The 20,258-nt window shown below is 41.7% G+C and overlaps 1 protein-coding gene across 2 annotated transcripts in view; it reads left to right on the forward strand.

Annotated features, from left to right (window-relative positions):
* The first annotated feature begins 1,661 nt into the window (after positions 1 to 1,661).
* The window catches only part of RGS22 (regulator of G protein signaling 22), a 141,450-nt gene continuing 122,853 nt past the window's right edge, over positions 1,662 to 20,258 (forward strand). For both annotated transcript variants that reach the window (XM_061438351.1, XM_061438353.1), the window contains exons 1-3: positions 1,662 to 1,751; positions 2,231 to 2,259; positions 19,858 to 19,920. In XM_061438351.1, coding sequence (XP_061294335.1) covers positions 1,727 to 1,751; positions 2,231 to 2,259; positions 19,858 to 19,920 — 117 coding nt within the window. In that variant the 5' untranslated portion in view covers positions 1,662 to 1,726. The remainder of the gene's footprint in view (positions 1,752 to 2,230; positions 2,260 to 19,857; positions 19,921 to 20,258) is intronic.

Genomic DNA, 20,258 nt, shown 5'->3' on the forward strand with positions numbered 1-20,258 from the left:
CCCTTTCCATTCTCCTTTACTCCCTTGACTTCATCTAGCCTGCTGATTTTGTTTGGCCAAGTTAGTGATTTATTGCTTTTTTTTTTTTTTTTTTGGTCCTTTCCTTGTCCTATTGAAAAGGCAATAAATAGAACTAAGCAGGTGTTATAGTTTCTTGCAGGACTAGCACCCATTCTCACTCTTGTTTGCGATACCTGCAGGTCCTGCTGCTGCTGCTGCTAAGTCGCTTCAGTCTTGTCCGACTCTGTGTGACCCCATAGACGGCAGCCCACCAGGCTTCCCCGTCCCTGGGATTCTCCGGGCAAAGAACACTGGAGTGGGTTGCCATTTCCTTCTCCAATGCATGAAAGTGAAAAGTGAAAGTGAAGTCGCTCAGTCGTGTCTGACTCTATCGACCCCATGGACTGCAGCCTACCAGGCTCCTCAGTCCATGGGATTTTCTAGGTAAAAGTACTGGAGTGGGGTGCCTGCAGGCCGTAGGAGGCAAAAATGGAGCCCCAGGATTCAAGGAGGTCAAATTTGCATTTGGACAATTTTGCTTTCATCTCAGAGAATGGATTTAAGGGGAACTTCGCTGGAAGCAATGACTGAGAAACAAGTTAGGAAGTTTTCACAACAGTCCGAATGGCAGGCTGTGCTAGGACTCTGGTTGTTACAAGACAGAAAACATTCCAGATTCCTGAAACACTTTAAGGTAGACTTGGCAGAACCCAGTGCCTGAGTGAATGTGGTGTTTCTGGCTTTGAGTCACTTAGTGGATGAAGGTACCACTTACTGAATATAGAATTTATGGAGGAAGATGGAATTTGAAAACAAGAAGTGGGGGATAATGTGAATTTCCTTTTGGACATTTTGATTTGGGCACATCCAGGGGGAGAGGTCTGGGAAGGAACTGTGAGCCACGACATTGTGAAAAATGCTCATTTCCCCCTAATTATAAATACTGTTCTTTTTTGCAAATTTCACTCTTAAACTCTTCTGTCATAACTTTTCCGGGCACACACAGTCTGGGCACCCTCAGTTTACTGTCTCCTTTTCATGTCTCCTCTGGTAATTGTAAAAATATATCTTAATAGCTATCTTGAGAACTGGGCTGCCCTAACCGATTGGAGCAAAAACTTGGGGGGAGATCTGGTTCCTAAAAGTACGGGAACACTTAACTTTTTACACAGGCATTCATATAACTGTGAATGCGCTCAAGAGCTCCTTTAGTACCAAGACAGCTCGTCTTCCTCCTCTTTTCAGGACCGGCCCGTATGGCCTCCACGTCCGGCACCCGCTCGAAGCGGGTCTTGTCTTACTGTAGACCGAGCGGGGAGAACCAGCCTGAGCCGCGGTCGCCATAGTAACGAGGCCCCGGCAAGTTTGAGTTCGCAGGGCGACGCGTCTCCAGGGCCCCGGGGTGGCGGGGTCGGGGCGCGCGTCGTCCCGTAAGCCGTTGGCGGCGGCGCAGGGCCCTGGCCCACGGACCGGGGTGGCCCACGTCCCTTCCTCGGCCCGGGGAGCACCCCCCAGCCCCCGAAAGGCGCGTGACGGGCCGCCGCTCGGCGCCCGCATTGTCTCAGCTCCATAGCAACTCGAGCCGCGCTAGGGCCACAGCGGCCAGGCCGCCCGGGGCCGCGCGCGCCGCTCCGCGTCGGCGGCCGTTCCCGGGGCCCGACGGCCCGCGCCCGTGGCGTCCTGACGGCTGGCGCGGGTGCCGGGGGCGCGGGGCGCGGGCGGCGGCATGCCCGAGAGGCGGCTTACCGTCGGTAGGTAGGGCGACCGGGGGCGGCTCCACCGCGCACCGCCTCTGGGCTTCCTTTTGCCCCCCGGGCGACCCCTCTTCCTAACCTTGGTAGCACAGACCCTAGAGCCCTCTCACCGCATTTTGTAAGGAATTTAACCCGCCACCCCCGTTTTCCAGTGCCTCGTTGGCACCGTCTTATTTTATCTTGCTTAATTCTCCGTTTTGCAGCGGGAGTCATGGAGGCCTCCATCTATTAAGGTTGACTCTGGGGGTCGCAGTCGATTAGTGACCAAGCTGGATTCCAGAGGCCTTTTCTCCCCACTTCCACCTTGAATTCCAACTTCAAATTCAATCCATGTGCAGAGAGCGAACAGAGGGCCAAGAGTTTTACTGAGCTTGCCCACGTATAACGCAGGGCTGAGTACTGCCTCAAATTATTTCATTTACTTTAAAAGGAAATCAGATTTGAGTGAGATAATGTAATATTTTATTTTGTTTCAGAGCCACCAACTATTACAGAAGAAGGATTTGTAAGTAGAATTTGGAGGGCTACTTCTTTTTTGGCTTTTTAAAAATAGCAAATCATAGATCACTTTTTAGAAATGATGTTTCTTTTCCTTTCTTTTTGCCAAATGAGTTATAATATAAGCTTTGGTTTCATAACAATGGTGCTGGATTCAATAATTTATTTTTCAACAGGTACATTTTAAGATGGGACCAACTGAGTTTTCATGGTGGATGCTGTTCATTGTTAAAAGTTCTTTTATATAAATGGCCTCATTCAACTTTGCTAAGTTTGTTGATGACTCCACGAGAGTAGATTCATCTCCATGGTTTTATGGTGTTGGGGCTGAGCAGTTCCTGGTTACAGTAAACCTTAGTAGGTGGCATTGACTAACACAAGGTCTATTTACAGTTATAGTTCTTTTGAAAATGTACCAGATAGTCTCAGCTCAGACTTCTGGAGAGTTGAGGGGTAATAACTACTTGGCCAAGTACGTTATATCTGTTGTCATTTAGGTGAGTGCTGTTTCTAGACTAGCGGGTTCTACTGTGATTCCCTCTGTGTATTTAAGGAACTTGTCCCAGGTAATGCATTAAGATGGGAGGCAGCAAAGCCTCATTCATACAGAGGCTTGATTCCAAGAGTTCTAAGGACTTCTCTACATACAGAGGCTTGATTCCAAGAGTTCTAACGACTTCTCTACATTATTTGCTTATGTCCTACAGCACTTTATTCTCTTGTTGGTCACTTCTCTTATTTGCTTTTGGCTTTTTACTCAGCAAACATGAGTGCCTCTATATTGAAGTGTGGTGCTAGATGCTAAGGATAAGTCTCAGAAAGTTCATAGTCTAGTAGGGGCTGAGAGTAGAGGCTCTCTGCTACCTTGCGTCTGCTAGCACTTTCCAGATCTTTGGTCCATCACTGAGGGAGGCACAAATAGTGTGCCAGAAACTCCAACAATTTTCCTGTTGCCTTGGCATCACTCTGGGTAGTAGCAGATTTCTTTAAGCTGCTTCCTGAACTATTCTTCACGCAGGCAAGAGGTAAGCATTTTTTTGAAATAACCTTTTCCCATACAACTCCAGCACAAAGTCTCTCACAGGCATTACCCTCAACATTTGAATTGCCTGCTGACCTCTCCACGTCTTTCCCCAGCTTATGGCAGTTTAATGAGGCCATCTTGAAAATTCTGTTAGCCATTCCTCTTTCTCTTGATTTTTTTTTTTTTTAATTCCACTGTCTCCCAGTTCTCCTATCTCTCATGTCCTCCCTTCCTGGCTTCTCTTTTTTCTTACCCATCAAAGTATAGACCTTCTTCAGGATTCTCTGGGAGAACTCCTCTTCTCCTATGGCTTCCACCACCCTTATTTCACAGGACTCCTAAACCTACACACCTCTCGTCTACACTCCTCTTATGATGTCAGAACTCTATGTCTACTGGGTTACTGGGTGACTTCATCATCTAGATGTCCCTGCATCACTTCCGTAGTGTGAAGTGAACTAATCACCACCTATTCTGTCTTTTTTCCTCTTCTTATTTCAGGTAATGGTGCCACTGGCCATTCAAACACTCACGTCAGAACCTTTCTTCCCTTTTCTTCACCTCCCACCTGTAGTCATTTCCCAAATTCCTTTCATAGCCAAATCTTTTTCTCCATCCTCACAGCTACTGTCTTATTCAGGCCCTCATCCCTGAGCACAGACTTTGGCAGTAATCCTAGCTGATATCACTGCCTCCAGTGTTCCCTCTGCCAACTGCAGTTTTTCTTTGCCTGAGGCACAAAGAGCCAACTCCTGTGTGCAACCTGAATTTCTTGCTATGACTTTGCTCTACCTTTAGGCTTTTTCCTTCTCGCATCTCTGCTACCTTGGCTATCAAATTGCTATTAACTCTATAAGAAATTGCTATGTTACTCAATTGCTCAGAGCTTTCTTTTTAACCTACTGTTTACTGAATGCTGACTGCATGGTGGTATTTAAACCTCAGAACAACCTTGTTCGGTAGTGACTAACACTCACCTCTCACAGATGAGGATGTCGGTGTTCACAGAGGCTCACTGACTTGGCTTGGGGCCACACTTGTAGTAACTGGCAGAGTTGGAATGTCAGAAGCCTCCCTTTAGCGTGCAGAATCTTTTCTGCAACTTTTCAACCTTCTTTAACCTTATCTCCCAATACTGTCTATGTGATGAAGACAATGTTCAAAGTGTCTTTGGTTTATAAAATGCTTCCACATGCCCTCTGCTCCAGCCAAACTGTGCTGCTTGCCTCCTTGGCTTTACTGTTGAGTTTTGTCTCAGTTGCTCTCCCCCATCCATTTCACAATCTTGGGCATTCTTCCAGGTCCAGCTCATCTCCATGAAATCTTGCCAGCCTAAAATCATCCAGATTGCCTCTGAGCCCTGTGCAGCTTTCAGTCATGTCCAGTTTGTAACCAGATCCTCAAATTCATCGGCTCACCAAGCATTATCTATAGATGAAAGAATCCGTATGTCTTGCACATAATATTTCTCTCTCTTTCCCCAAAGTGTAAGAGTATTTTTTTCTCATTAATATTTTTAGAAAGGAATTGTGTGACTGAGATCTCTGGTTTCCCATTCCACCATTTTCCACGGTACCTACAAGACATATTACTCTCCAAAATAATTAGCAACGTTTTCTGGCTTCCTTTGCCAGAACCAAGTTTTATAACCAAGTTTTGATTAATGAAGTTTAAGCAGAAGCACTGTGTCCTGCTTCTGGAAAGCTGATGTTTACAGAGATGGAATAACCACCCCCTGGGTCACACAGCTGGTAAAACCGGTCAGACCACAGCTAGAACCTGGGTCATTCTGACTCTGACACTCAGATAAATGTAAAGGGAGAGAACATGCCCTTTGTTCTCTTTCTTGCTGGCTGGAAGGAGGGTGTGATCCTGGAGCTGAAGCAATCATCTTAGATCATGAGGCAGAAGTGGCATGGTCAGAATGGCAGAGCCACAAGACCCAAGAGACCTGGGCTCCTGATAGGTTGGGACGCCACTGTGCTGGTTCTGCACTGCTTATAATTAATTACACGAGAGACGTAAACCTCTATGTTATTTAAATAGTATTATTTTGGTTTTCCATTATTGGCAGCAGAGTCCTATACTAAAATAAAGAGGTCCCTATTTACAGGAACTTTATTCTTATTGCGTTTTCTCAGTCGATGATGCTGTTAAGTATGTCTGCAAAATATTTTAACCTTTACATGAGGCCTCTGTCTTCAGTGGAGAGAATAACATTTAGAACAACTTTTTTTTCTTGTCAGACATCGCTTTGCATATATTTTAACTTTGTAAATTTTGCAATTTCTTAACAAATTTGTGAGCTCCTATAGAGCTCATACTGTGATTCAGTCACCTGCACATTGCATACAGTGAATAAAATTAAGAGACACTAGTTTCATGTGGTATTTTTTATATTTTGGTTGTTAAAAGTAGTATTGATTTTCAGCTAATTTTAGGCTGTTCAAATTCATTTTCTGTTATTTGTATAGAGTGAATGAGTTTATTATAAACACAGAGCATGTCCCAAGCCCGAGGATATTCTCATTATTCTCAGGTAATATGCAAAAAAGACGCATGTGCTCCAGTCCTTGTGAGCAAGAGTGTCTAATTATATGAACATTAATGACCACATGGTGTTTACCTTTCAGATTGTGAATAGAGTTGATTGCACATCAGTGGGTTGGGGGAGTGTGAGAGCACACTTGGGTGGCACGCTGTTGGCAGTCCACGGAGGTGGAGGACAGGAGCAGGTGGATGCAGGGTGCCAAGCGAGGTACCAGAAGTGTCTCCAACAAGTCATTTGGAAACCCAGACGGTCCTGGAGGTCCTTTGGAGAGTGTTAGGCTGTTTGGAATTCTTCCGTCTCTGCGGAGTCCAGTTCTCGGGTTGGAACCAAATTCTCTAATGCTTTTTGAAACCACGGAAACTGCTTTAGAAGTTCCATCAATACATTAGTCAACAAGTATATTGTTAAGCAAGTAATCGCACTTATCATTGTATTAAGCACTCCTGGGGACACACACTGTCCATCACTGTTCCCCAAAGTTGTATGCCTTCTAGTTGGAGAGGTGACCTTTAATAGGAAACAATACAACGATAAGCAGTTTATGTTTGTGTGCATTTTGAACAAAAAGTGCATTAAAAGAAACTTTTAATCATAGGTAAGGTGTATACTGTACTTAGCCACTCAGTCATAAGGTGTAGCATGGGAGGAAAGATGATAAAGAGTATAAAATACACTTTTTTACATTAGGGTATCATGTTGTATCCAGGACTTTAGTACAGGAGGAAAGCCATAAGGTGTTTGGCCAAATGAATCGACTGAACCCAAGCCAATGAATTCACTGAAAAAGTCCTACTTGGCTTTTTAGACAGTTCAGTTCAGTTGCTCAGTCGTGTCCAACTCTGCGACCCCATGGACTGCAGCACGCCAGGCCTCCCTGTCCATCACCAACTCCTGGAGCTTGCTCAACCAACTCCTGGAGCTTGTTCAACCTCCTGTCGATCAAGTGGGTGATGCCATCCAGCCATCTCATCCTCTGTCATCCCCTTCTCCTCCCACCTTCAATCTTTCCCAGCATCAGGGTCTTTTCCAATGAGCTGCCTCTTTGCGTCAGGTGGCCAAAGTATTGGAGTTTCAGCTTTAGCATCAGTCATTCCAGTGAATATTCAGGACTGATTTCCTTTAGGATGGACTGGTTTCATCTCATTGCTGTCCAAGGGACTCTCAAGAGTCTTCTCCAACACCACAGTTCAAAAACATCGATTCTTTGGCACTCAGCTTTCTTTATGGTCCAACTCTCACATCCATACATGACTACTGGAAAAACCATAGCCTTGACTAGATGGACCTTTGTTGGCAAAGTAATGTCTCTGCTTTTTAATATGCTGTCTAGGTTGGTCATAGCTTTTCTTCCAAGGAGCAAGCATCTTTTAATTTCATGGCCGCAGTCACCATCTGCAGTGATTTTGCTGCTGCTGCTAAGTCGCTTCAGTCGTGTCCAACTCTGTGTGACCCCATAGACGGCAGCCCACCAGGCTCCTCAGTCCCTGGGATTCTCCAGGCAAGAATACTGGAGTGGGTTGCCATTTCCTTCTCCAATGCATGAAAGTGAAAAGTGAAAGTGAAGTCACTCAGTCGTGTCCGACTCTTAGCGACCCCATGGACTGCAGCCCACCAGGCTCCTCCATCCATGGGATTTTCCAGGCAAGAGTGCTGGAGTGGGGTGCCATTGCCTTCTCCAGCAGTGATTTTGGAGCCCCCCAAAATAAAGTCTATCACTGTTTCCATTGTTTCCCCATCTATTTGCCATGAAGCAATGGGACTGAATGCCATGATCTTAGTTTTCTGAATGTTGAGTTTTAAGCCAACTTTTTCACTCTCCTCTTTACTTTCATCAAGAGGCTTTTTAGTTCCTCTTCGCTTTCTGCCATAAGCATGGGGTCATCTGCGTATCTGAGGTTATTGATTTTTCTCCCAGTAATCTTGATTCCAGCTTGTGCTTCGTCCAGCCCGGCATGGAGCACTGTGTGATTGGATAAAAAGGGAATGGACAGCTCCCTGTATCTTCCCCGGGCCTTTCAGAGTTTCCTCCAGGAAAGAGAGTGAGAATAGAAACCAAATGGAAAGTACTGCTCAGTAGATGCTGATTGTAATATGTGATGATAACTCTTCATAATGAAAGGAGATTCGTACTTTTGCTCTTCATTGCCTGAGCCACTCTTACTTGCTTCCTGCTTCATACACTACAGTAATAATACCATATGCAGTTTTGCAGTCCAGTGGGGATCTGATAAATGGACTTTCAGCTCTTACGTTCCTGAAATGCCTTTGATCTGTGTAATATATACTTTCAACAAGCCACTTTGTGGCATTTGTTTCCCCTTGTGTTCTCTTTTTCTGTTTTCCTTTTTTGGCAACGTTTCCTTTTTATTTTATTGGAGGTGGTGGTTTAGTCACTAAGTCATGTCTGACTCTTGTGATCCCATGGAATGTAGCCCATCAGGCTCCTCTGTCCATGGGATTTTCCAGGCAAGAAGACTGAAGTGGGTTGCTGTTTCCTTCTCCAGGGGCTCTCCCTAGTGTTGTTTTATTAGAGTCTTAGGTTATTAGTCTTTTCTCTTTAGGTTTCATGTCTTTGGTATAATCATTCAACATTTACTTAACAATAATGTAAGTATCTATTATATAAAGCACTGGGAAGTTTTTTAATTGAAGTATGGTTGATTCAAAATATTATGTCAGTTTTAGGAGTACAGCAAAATGATTCAGATTATACATATGTATGCCTGCATGCTCAGCTGCTCAGTTGTGTCCGACTCTTTGCAGCCTCATGGACTGTAGCCCGCCTGGCTCCTCTGTTCATGGGGTTTTTCAAGCAAGAGTACTGGAGTGGGTTGTCATTTTCTCCTCTAGGAAATCTTCCCAACCCAGAGATCAAATTCATTCTCCTGCATTGGCAGGTGGATTCTTTACCACTGAGCCACGTGGGCCTCAGTATATATATGTTTATAGATGTGTGATTGTGTGCGTGTGTTATTTTTCAGATTCTTTTAGCATTGGGAATTTTTTAAATGAATAAGAAGCGGTCTTTTTTTCCAGAAGTTTACAGCCCAGAGTGTGAGACTAAACAGAAAATTAGAGTCTGAAGTATTGAAAGCTATGATCGGGGAAACAAAGCTATAACTTTTGGAGAAGAAAAGGGGTGGGTAGATAGATAAGAGGAAAAAAGATTTTCATAGTCGAATAATCAGCATGCACGAAGGTGCTGCTGCTGCTGCTGCGTCACTTCAGTCATGTCTGACTCTGTGACCCCATAGATGGCAGCCCACCAGCCTCCCCCATCCCTGGGATTCTCCAGGCAAGAACACTGGAGTGGGTTGCGTTTCCTTGTCCAATGCGTGAAAGTAAAAAGTGAAAGTGAAGTCGCTCAGTCGTGTCCGACGCTTCGCGACCCCATGGACTGCAGCCCACCAGGCTCCTCCGTCCATGGGATTTTCCAGGCAAGAGTACTGGAGTGGGTGCCATTGCCTTCTCCGATGCACAAAGGTGCAGAACTATATAAAAAACAGTGCAATGCCTAGAGCATGGTAATATGAGATGAGGCTGGACAGCTGGGCAGGAACCAAATTGCATTCATCCAAAACCCTTTTTTGTGTTAGAAAAAGATGGGAGATTGGAAGACAAGTGGAACTCTTGTATTGATTGTGGTGTTGCTAGGAAGACTGATCCATACTGTAATGGGGTAAGGAGAGGTAGGAAGATGAGGTTTAGCACATTCTGGACAGGAGGGTGAAGCAGAGGTCCTGGAGGGGTCTGACTGGTAGTGCATGAGATCTCAGGATAGTAGTCAAAAGATCATCAGATGACCAGGGGTTTATTCTAGATGTGATGATAGTGATTTGTGATCTGTCCTTTAGTACGCAGGAGGCTAGGAAAGCTCCACAGATGCAGAGAAACATGATATCATTTCCTTATACATAAGTCCCTCCATCAAAGCATTTTTTAATGCATACATTTAAACACATAGGAAAGTTAAAAGAACTGTGTGGGTGGGACTTCCCTGGCAGTCCAGTGGTTAAGACTCCATGCTTCTGATGGCAGGGGGTGTGAGTTCGATCCCTGGTCAGGGAGCTGAGATTCCACATACTGTGTGGCCAAGAGGGGAAAAAAAAACTGTGTGGTAAACACATATATACCCATCACCAAGATTTCACAGTCATTAGTATTTTGCTCCGTTTGCTTTTTTATGTTTCTTGTTCTGTCCATCTCACCATTCATCCATCAATCCATTTTATTTTTATACATTTCAGAGTATAAGCTGTAGACATTGATGAGATATGTATCACCCCTAAAATTAGTGTTCAATATTAGTTTATGGTTCTTTTGTGTGTAAAATTTATGCACGGTGAAATGGAAAACTTGAATCCCATTTGAAAAATTTTAATGTGTATACACTTGTGTAATCTAAACCTCAATCAAATATAGAACATTTCCATAATCTTAAAAAGCCGTTTCAAGTCTCTTTCCAGATGATTTTTCCTACATTCCCCAAAGACTATTGTCCTAGTTTTCACCATGGATTAGTAACATAGATTATAGATTTAAATTCATGTAAATGGAATCATACAGTTGGTTTTCTCTTGTGTAAAACTGTGTTTGCTCAGCATGATGATTTTGAGATTCTCTCATGTTGTTGCATGATTCTGGCATATATTTAACTTTGGCTTCTCTGGTGGCTCAGATGGTTAATGAATTTGCCTGCCAATGCAGGAGATCTGGGTTCAATCCTTGGGTTGGGAAGATCCCCTGGAGAAAGGAGTGGCTACCCACTCTGGTATTATTGCTTGGAAAATTCCATGGATAGAGGAGCCTGGCGGGCTACAGTCCATGGGGTCACAAAGAGTTGGAAACAACTGAGCGACTAACACTTTCACTTTCTAACTTTTTTATTGTGGAAAATGCACATAAACTTACCATTTTAACCGTATTTAAGTGTATGATTTCAGTGGCAATAAGCCACATTCACCTTGTGCATCCATCACCACTATCCATCTCCAGAACTTTTTCATCATCCCAAATTGAAAAGGCAGAGGAACCAGAGATCAAATTGCCAATATCTATTGGATCATTGAAAAAGCAAGAGAGTTCCAGAAAAACATCTACTTCTGCTTTATTGACTATGCCAAAGCCTTTGACTGTGTGGATCACAACAAACTGTGGAAAATTCTTAAAGAGGTGGGAATACCAGACCATCTGACCTGCCTCCTGAGAAATCTGTATGCAGGTCAAAAAGCAACAGTTAGGACTGGACATGGAACAACAGACTGGTTTCAAAGCTGGAAAGGAGTGCATCCAGGCTGTATGTTGTCACCCTTCTTATTTAACTTATATGCAGAGTACATCATGTGAAATGCTGGGCTGGATGAAGCAAGCTGGAATCAAGATTGCTGGAAGAAAAAGCAATAACATTAGATATGCAGATGACACTATCCTTGTGGCAGAAGGCAAAGAGGAGCTAAAGAGCCTCTTGATGAAAGTGAAAGAGGAGAGTGAAATAATTGGCTTAAAACTCAACATAAAGAAAACTAAGATCATGGCATTTGGTCCCATCACTTTATGGCAAATAGATGGGGAAACAGTGGAAACAGTGAGAGACTTTATATTTTTGCGCTCCAAAATCACTGCAGATGGTGACTGCAGCCATGAAATAAAAAGATGTTTGCTCCTTGGAAGAAAGCTGTGACCAACCTAGACACGTATTAAAAAGCAGAGACATTACTTTGCCAACAAAGGTCCATCTAAGTCAAAGCTTTGGTTTTTTCCAGTAGTCATGTATGGATGTGAGAGTTGGACTATAAAGAAAGCTGAGTGCTGAAGAATTGATGCTTGTGAACTGTGGTGTTGGAGAAGACTCTTGAGAGTCCCTTGGACAGCAATGAGATGAAACCAGTCCATCCTAAAGGAAATCAGTCCAGAATATTCATTGGAATTACTGATGCTGAAGCTGACACTCCAGTACTTTGGCCACCTGATGTGAAGAAGTGACTCATTTGGAAAGACCTTGATGCTGGGAAAGATTGAAGGCAGGAGGAGAAGGGGATGACAGAGGATGAGATGGTTGGATGGCATCACTGACCCAATGAACATGAGTTTGAGCAGGGTCCCGGAGCTGGTGATGGACAGGGAAGCCTGGCGTGCTTCAGTTCATGGTATCACAAAGAGTTGGACATGACTCAGCGACTGAACTGACCTGAACTGAACCCATTAAATAGTGACTTCCTGTTACCCCTCTTCCAGCCTTCAGTTACCGTTGTTCTACATCCTGTCTTTATAAATTTGACTATTCTGTGTGTGCAGGCTAAGTTGCTTCGGTCATGTCTGACTGTGACACTATGGGCTGTAGCCCATCAGGCTCCTCTGTCCATGGGATTCTCCAGGCTACAGTACTGGAGTGAGTTGCCAGGTCCACTTCTAGGGGATCTTCCCAACCCAGGGATTGAACCCACATCTCATGTCCTCCCACATTAGCAGGCAGATTCTTTACCACTAGGGCCACCTGGGAAGCCCTTGACTATTCTAGGTAACTCATATAAGTGGAATAATGCAGTATTTGCCCTTTTGTGTTTGGCTCATTTCATTTAGCATGACGTTTTCAGGGATCATTAATGTTGTTTCATGTATCAGAATTTCATTCCTTTTCAAGGCTGAATAATATTCCATTATATGTACATACCGTATTTTGTTTATCCTTTCATATATCAATAGGCATTTGACTTGTCTCCATCTTTTGGCAGCTGTAAATAATGGTACTATGCACACAGGTGTACAACAAATACCTGTTTGAGTCCTGCTTTCTGTTCTTTTGGGTATATACCCAGAAATGATTGCTGGATTGTAATGGTAATTATATATGTTTAACTTTTTGAGGAATGGTGGCTGTACCATTTCACATTGCTACCAGCAATGTACAAAGATTCCAATTTCTCTGCATTCTCACCAGCACTTGTTATTTTTCATTTTTTTTTTTTAATTGTAGCCATCCTAGTAGATGTGAAGTGATATCTTGTTGCTGCTGATGTTGAGTATCTTTTCATGTGCTTATTGACCATTTGTATATCTTCTCTGGAGAAATGTTAAAGTTTTTTGCCTGTTTAAAAAACTTGGGGTTGTTTATATTTTTCTTTCTGAGTTTTTAGAATTCTTTATATATATTTTGAATGGTAAATGCTTATCAGATATATGCTTTGCAAATATCTTCTCACGTTCTGTAGGTTATCTTTCACTTTCCTAGTAGGGCCCTTTGATTCACAAGTTATTAATTTTCATGAAAAATAATTTCTTTTTCTTTTTGGCTCATGCTTTAGATGTCACATTTAAGAATCTATTGCCAATCCAAAGTCATGAAGATTTATCCTTATGTCTTCTCTGAGTATTTTATGTTTTAGTCTTATGTTTTAGGTCTTTGATCCATTTTGAGTTAATTTTTGTATATGTTATAAAGAGAGGGTCCAACTTCATTTTTTGGCATGTGGGTATCCAGTTTTCCTAGCACCATTTGTTGAAAAGAATGTCCTTTCTCTGCTGAATTGTCTTGGCACCCTTGTTGAAAATTATGTGACCATTTAAGAGAGGATTTATTTCTGGACTCTATTCTATTCCAGTGGTCTGTATGTCGGTCTTTATGCCAGCACCGCTTTGTTTTCATTATTGTAATTTTGTCATAAGTTTTGAAATTAGGATATATGGATTCTTCAGTTTTTGTTCTTTTTCAATATTATTTTGGCTATTCCAGGTCCCTTGAAATTCCTTGTGAATTTTAGGATGAGTTTTTCATTTCTGCAAAAAAAAGGCATTGGGATTTTGATGGAGAATGTATTTAAATTTGTAGATTGCTTTGGGTAATATTGTCATCTTAGCAATATGGTCTTTCAATCCTTGAACATGGCATGTATTTCCTTTTATTTATATCTTCTCTAATTTCTTTCGGCAGTTTTTTAGTTCAGTGTACAAGTCTTTGCCTTCTTGGTTGTCATTATTTTCCCTACTATTATAAATGGAATTGTTAATTTCCTTTTTGAATGTATGTAACTTTTTAATATTAGGTCTTATGCTTGAAATAACTATATGTAATTTCTAATCAAGACTTTTAACGTTCGATCTTTTACTATTCTTGTATAGTCTCAATTGGTGAGAAACTATCTCCCAATAGGTAGTAAAATTTTTTAGACTTTTTAAACAGCCATTCAAGACTGCAGAAGTTGAAAATGAAATTTAAACTTAATAGAACCCCCTCTTTTCATGACAAATATAATGTTAAAAATTGTTAGGATAAACAAATTTAGAAGTCAATAAAGTTTCAATTATTTCAAAATAATGATGAAACTCTACAGCAGTATATGCATATATTTTTCAGGTGATTGCCTTGTATACTACTACAAGGATACATCAGTTGCCAGCAGACAGAAATATCTGTTGTATGTGAAGGCAAAGACTTGGGGCCATTTTCCTTCCAAAGATCTCCCCTCCCTCTTTCCTTCAAGCTGTCAGCACCTTTGGCTGTGAACTGTCTTTTTGGACATCTCAAACAGAAACTCCTCCAGCAGCTTCATAGAGCAGTGGTGTGTGCTACAGCTGGCTAACAAATCCATGTCCACCAGCTTGAGCAACTCTTTGGCTACACTCATTGTCTGGGTGTGGGATATGGCTCGTAAACCACCGTCTCCAGGGAAGCAACTTGGATGAGGAGTCCCAAACAAGATTGCTCATAGCCAGAGATCACCATCCCAGGAGCACCACCGTCCCTGACTGTCCCTGGTTATCCTGCGATCTGAAGAGGTCTACTCTCACTTGACCATGAATTCCATTGTCTGCACACCGTGGCGCGTCATGGCCATACTGGGTTGCAGGCTCTAGTCTAGTGATTGGCTTGTTTAGAAAGGAGGAAAGGAAGAATCTATATGTATTTTAGGAAGAAGAAGCAAAATAGGATCCTCCTGATAAGTATAATACTGGAAATATGGTTTATGCCTATCTCCTGATGGCTGATCGCATTCCCAGTCTGAACTGTGTCAGTTTAGGATTCTGCCTTAGAAATTAGATGAATGGCTTTGGCTAGTGTGTGGATGGCTTAAAGGGAAGTTGGAAGCTTGGGTTATTTTTCTGTTTGTGCCGTTAGCTAACTGATTGCCTTTACAAACTGTTGCTTTCCACCATTGCTTTCCTCATGCATGTCTGTCTTTTCTCTGCGTTATTGCCTCTCTTGTGTTATCTTTCTAGATACAGACGTTGAAGTTATTTGAAATATAATTCAAATGCCATTTTCCCCTCTTGAGTCTTTTTTGATTCCCCCTACCAAATAACATCTTTCCCTCCTTTTGGAGGAAACATTTTATGTGGTAATTTTCTTATGGCAGGTACTATATTCTTTTTTGGACTACATTTTTTTGTTTGTATTTACCTGGTTTTCCCTTCATTAGAAGACCTTCTTTGTATATCTTGCATCGTTTAGAGTTGTGAAGAAGTTGTAGTTTATGTTTATGTCATTTGAGGGTCCAGCAAAATGATTTTTTAATCAATAAAAAGTTTTACCTATTAGCATACACATAAACTATTTTGTGTAACCCTCTTTCAGGAAGAAGTTTTGAGCAATTTGGACTAAAAATGGAAAAGCTGACTTCACTTTCACAGATGGCACACCTGTAATACATGAAAAAACAGGTTTCAAGGGTGCATTCAACTCTGAAAAAATGTTTCTGCCTTCCATTGCATCATTCAGCAGAGAATCTGTGTTGCAAATTTTGTAGTCAGGTTCATGGAATGATGTAGTGGAGGAATTGATTGTAACTCAATTTTCTTCTTGATTGTACCACTAACCATCGCCAGTTTATTGGTTATTTGGAAGATGTTAAACCTGGATAATGGAGACTTAGTTCATTTTACTACAGCCAAGTGACTGGACTGTGGAAATTTTTTGAGAGTAACTGAGTTGCTTCTCCAAATCAAGGCCTTAAAACAATTTTTTTTTTAAACTAAAGGGTTTGGAGAGTAAAAGGTTTATCATATCCTCATAGGTTCACAGGACTTTGTTACTGATGTGACAAGATACTTGAACACATTGAACTAAAAACTGCAATGGGAAAATACGTTCATTTATTGAGAGACCCGCAGACCTTTCCATTCAAGTGTGATGCGAGGACAGAGTGAATGGCACTTGAAGGCCACACTTATTTCCCTTTTGGAGCTAACTGCCCTGATACCAGCAGAAACATTTATGTTTAATATTGGTAGAAATTAAGATACAGCTTCAGAAAAGAAATACAGATTTTGATGTATTTGAATCATACATTAAGTGTCCATGGTTGTTAAGTGCAATGGAGGATGTGACTGAATGCCCAGGAAATGCCCTTTCCTGGGGTCCCTCAAGGGGACCTGAGGGACGGAGAGCGCGCTGCCCCCCAAGGGTCAGGGCTGTGCTGCTGGAGTCGGGTGTGCCGCCTGGTGCTGCCAGAGAACTCCCGTCTGTCCACTCAGAGCTGAGTTCAGAAACTGAGAGAAAACCTTTGGAAGCCTTATGGCAATCTGATTGAGTATCGATTTTAGTTTTTATTTACTTTAACCTATCTATTTATTCACTTACTTGACTGCCTTGGGTCTTAGTTGTGGCTCACAGGAGCTTTGACGTGTCACGCAGGATCTTCTGTTACGACTCGTGGACTCTCGAGTTGTGGCATGTGGGCTGACGTTTCCCTGTGCAGGCTTAGTTGCTCTGCAGCGTGTGAGATCTTAGTTCTCCAACCAGCGATCAAACCTGCATCCCCTGCACTGCAAGGCGGATTCTTAACTCCTGGACCACCAGGGAAGTCCCGAGAGTATTGACTTTAATAATAAAATGTGCGTATGTACTCAGTCATGTCCGACTCTTTGCGACCCCATGGAATGTAGCCTGCCAGGCCCCTCTGTCCATGGAATTTTCTAGGCAAGAATACTGGAGTGGGTTGCCATTTCCTCCTCCAGGGGATCTTCTCAACCCAGGGAGTGAACCTGCATATTTTGCATCTTCAGCATTGGCAGGCGGATTCTTTACCACCGTGCCACCTAGGAAGCCCGATAATTAATTAAATAGTTGGGCCTGTATTATGTATGTTTTTATTTTGCTTTCTAATAATTCATTCTTACTGTATTTTACAAAAAAAAAATCTGTCTGAAATTGATTAGGGGGAAAAAACAAAACAGGTGTTTCATCACAGGTGGTTTGGAAAGCATTGAGTTAGAGTCTCTTAGAGTTGTGAGGCATCTGGAAATGACTATATGAATTTGAGGATTCTCTAGAAATTTCTGGTTATTTAACTGACTAGGTGATATTTAGGTCCATGGGTATTTATGAAATACACTGTTTTACAACTAAAAGTTAAAAACAAAATGGCTAGTTTAGCAAAATAGGAACCATACTCCATTACAGTTAACTAATTTAAAATTCTCACCCTTCCCACCTGTGGATTTTTGATCATGAGCCCAGTAGTGTAAAACTTGGCCACCCTTGTAGCATAATGCCTCTACCTAGGAAATTTACCCAGGAAATCCTAAAAATACTTATTGAATTGTTTACTAGTTTGCTAAATGAAGTCCAGAAAGTTGAAGTAACTCTGAAAGGTTAAAGTCAAAAGATAATTACCCTTTTTTTGGCACCACACTCCAGTACTCTTGCCTGGAAAATCCCATGGACGGAGGAGCCTGGTGGGCTGCAGTCCATGGGGTCATGAAGAGTTGGACACGACTGAGCGACTTCACTTTCACTTTTTACTCTCATGCATTGGAGAAGGAAATGGCAACCCACTCTAGTGTTCTTGCCTGGAGAATTCCAGGGACAGAGGAGCCGCGTAGGCTGCCATCTCAACTGAAGCGACTTAGCAGTAGCAGCAGTAGCAGTATCAGTTCAGTCACTCAGTTGTGTCCGACTCTTTGCAATCCCATGGACTGCAACATGCCAGGCTTCCCTTACCATCACCAACTCCTGGAGACTACTCAAACTCATGTCCATTGTGTTGGTGATGCTATCTCCAACCATCTCATCCTCTGTTGTCCCCTTCTCCTCCTGCCTTCAATCTTTCCCAGCACCAGGGTCTTTTCCAATGAGCCACTTCTTTACATCAGGTGGCCAAAGTATTGGAGTTTCAGCTTCAGCATCAGTCATTCCAATGAATATTCAGGACTGATTTCCTTTAGGATTGACTGGCTGGATCTCCTTGCAGTCCAAGGGACTCTCAAGAGTCTTCTCCAGCACCACAGTTCAAAAGCATCAATTCTTCGGTGATCAGCATTTTTTATGGTCCAACTCTCACATCCATACATGACTACTGGAGAAACCATAGCCTTGACTAGGCAGACCTTTGTTGGCAAAATATGCTGTCTTTTTAATATGCTGTCTAGGTTGGTCATAGCTTTTCTTCCAAGGAACAAGCATCTTTTAATTTCATGGCTGCAGTCACCATCTGCAGTGATTTTTGGAGCCCAGGAAAATAAAGTCTATCACTGTTTCCATTGTTTCCCCATCTATTTGCCATGAAGTGGTGGGACCAGATGCCATGATCTTAGTTTTCTGAATGTTGCGTTTTAAGCCAGCTTTTTCACTCTCCTCTCTCACTTTCATTAAGAGCCTCTATTTCCTCTCACTTTCTGCCGTAAGTGTGGTGTTATCTGCATAGCTGAGGTTATTGATATTTCTCCTGGCGATCTTGATTCCAGCTTGTGCTTCAGCCAGCCTGGCATTTTGCATGATGTACTCTGCGTATGTTACCCTTTTAGCCTCCACCAGTGTTATCTGCCTTGCTCTACTTTGACCTTTGCCAGTGAGAATTTTGTTTGAGCATGTATTACTAAAGTACTGCTGTGAGGGTAGTAGATTTGTGAGATTCTGAGTTTGTTGTTTAAATCAACTGAGACTTTTAGTAAACTAAATCCTTAGTTTTTGTCTTAGCCAGTTCAGAATTTATTAAGTTCTTTGAGATAAATCATATAGGTGATTGTTTACAATTCTATTCTGATACTGCAATTACTTAAATTAGCCTGAAAATCTACCTCTGAAGTAGGTGTTAATATAGTGTAATATCTTGCTTATACTTTCACACTATACTTCAACCAGTTTTTTAAAATTGGCCAGTATAAGAGGAAAATAATCATCCATATGGAAATAATAGCATTGTGTCATAGTGTCAACTTTCATGTTAGATTTGGGAAACTGAAATATAATTATGAATAATAAAAACACACATAGTATACAACAGGGTACCTGATGATCTGCTTTTGACACAATGGAAACAATTGGTAATAAAATAAGGTGCTTTATTTGGAAGAGAGACTTTGTTATTGGCAGTGGCTTTCCAATTTTGCCAACTATAAAAGCAACTGTGTTGGTGGATGAGATAGTCATGGAAAAAAGTGTATACAATCTTTATGCTTAGAAAACATGCATTGTCAAAGCTGCTTCATGCAAAAGTGAAGCGTGACCCAGATTATTAAAGCTCTCACTCTAAGGAGTCAGTGGGTTATTTTTTTTTCACTTAGTTTATTACTTTCTTTTTTTTGTTTTTAGTTTAATTTTATTTTTAAACTTTACAATATTGTATTAGTTTTGCCAAACATCGAAATGAATCCACCACAGGTATACAGGCAATTTATTGAGTTTTTCATTCTGAATTTAATCTTAACCCCAAACACTGATTCTATCTTTATTGATTCTGCCTTTATTTTTGTAAAATAAATATTTTTTGATAAATCCATGGGAAATTTACTATGTGTACTATTTTATACTTGTTGGTGTTTGTTTATGTGTCATCCTATATTTCTCATGTGTTCTGTTTTCCAGCCAAGTATAGCAGCAAGGCCTTTTAAGAGGATGCTTTTGTATTTCTTCCTTCCAGAGATTGTAACACTGTGTTCTATTTATAGGGAGGGCTCACTGTTGACTAACTGAAACAGATTGAAAGCTCTATATTATAATCTATTGATAGATTAGATTAGAATTAGAGAATAATATTTGCATGTTTTAAACCATTTTGGCATAAGCTTATTAATATTATGCTTTTATATTTTTGCAGGAAGATTCTTTGGCGACAGATGATTTCCTTGTGGACTACTTTAATGAATTCCTAAGCCTTCCAGTGAGTGTATTATTATGTTCTGTGGAATATATTATCACAGCAAAATATTGTACACACTGGGTTATCTTGTGAGACAGATTTATCAGGGATAATATTTTTTTAAAATACTAATTAAAGCATTTAGATTGTTGGAAATGCTCTCAAACGGTGTCAGCTTCAGGAATGAAACAGACAGTTGAAAATGGCTCAGCAAGGTAGTCTTTACTTGTCCAGAAGGGTGCCTTACAGACAGAGGTCTTGGAGTAAGCACATCAAGTGGGAAGTTTGCTGGGTTTTTAGCCCAAAGATGCAGGTTCCCTCCCCTGGCTCCTCATAGGTTGAGGATCACAGAGTTACAG

This window comes from Bos javanicus, chromosome 14, assembly GCF_032452875.1.
Source record: "Bos javanicus breed banteng chromosome 14, ARS-OSU_banteng_1.0, whole genome shotgun sequence".
In the NCBI taxonomy this organism is placed as follows: domain Eukaryota; kingdom Metazoa; phylum Chordata; class Mammalia; order Artiodactyla; family Bovidae; genus Bos; species Bos javanicus.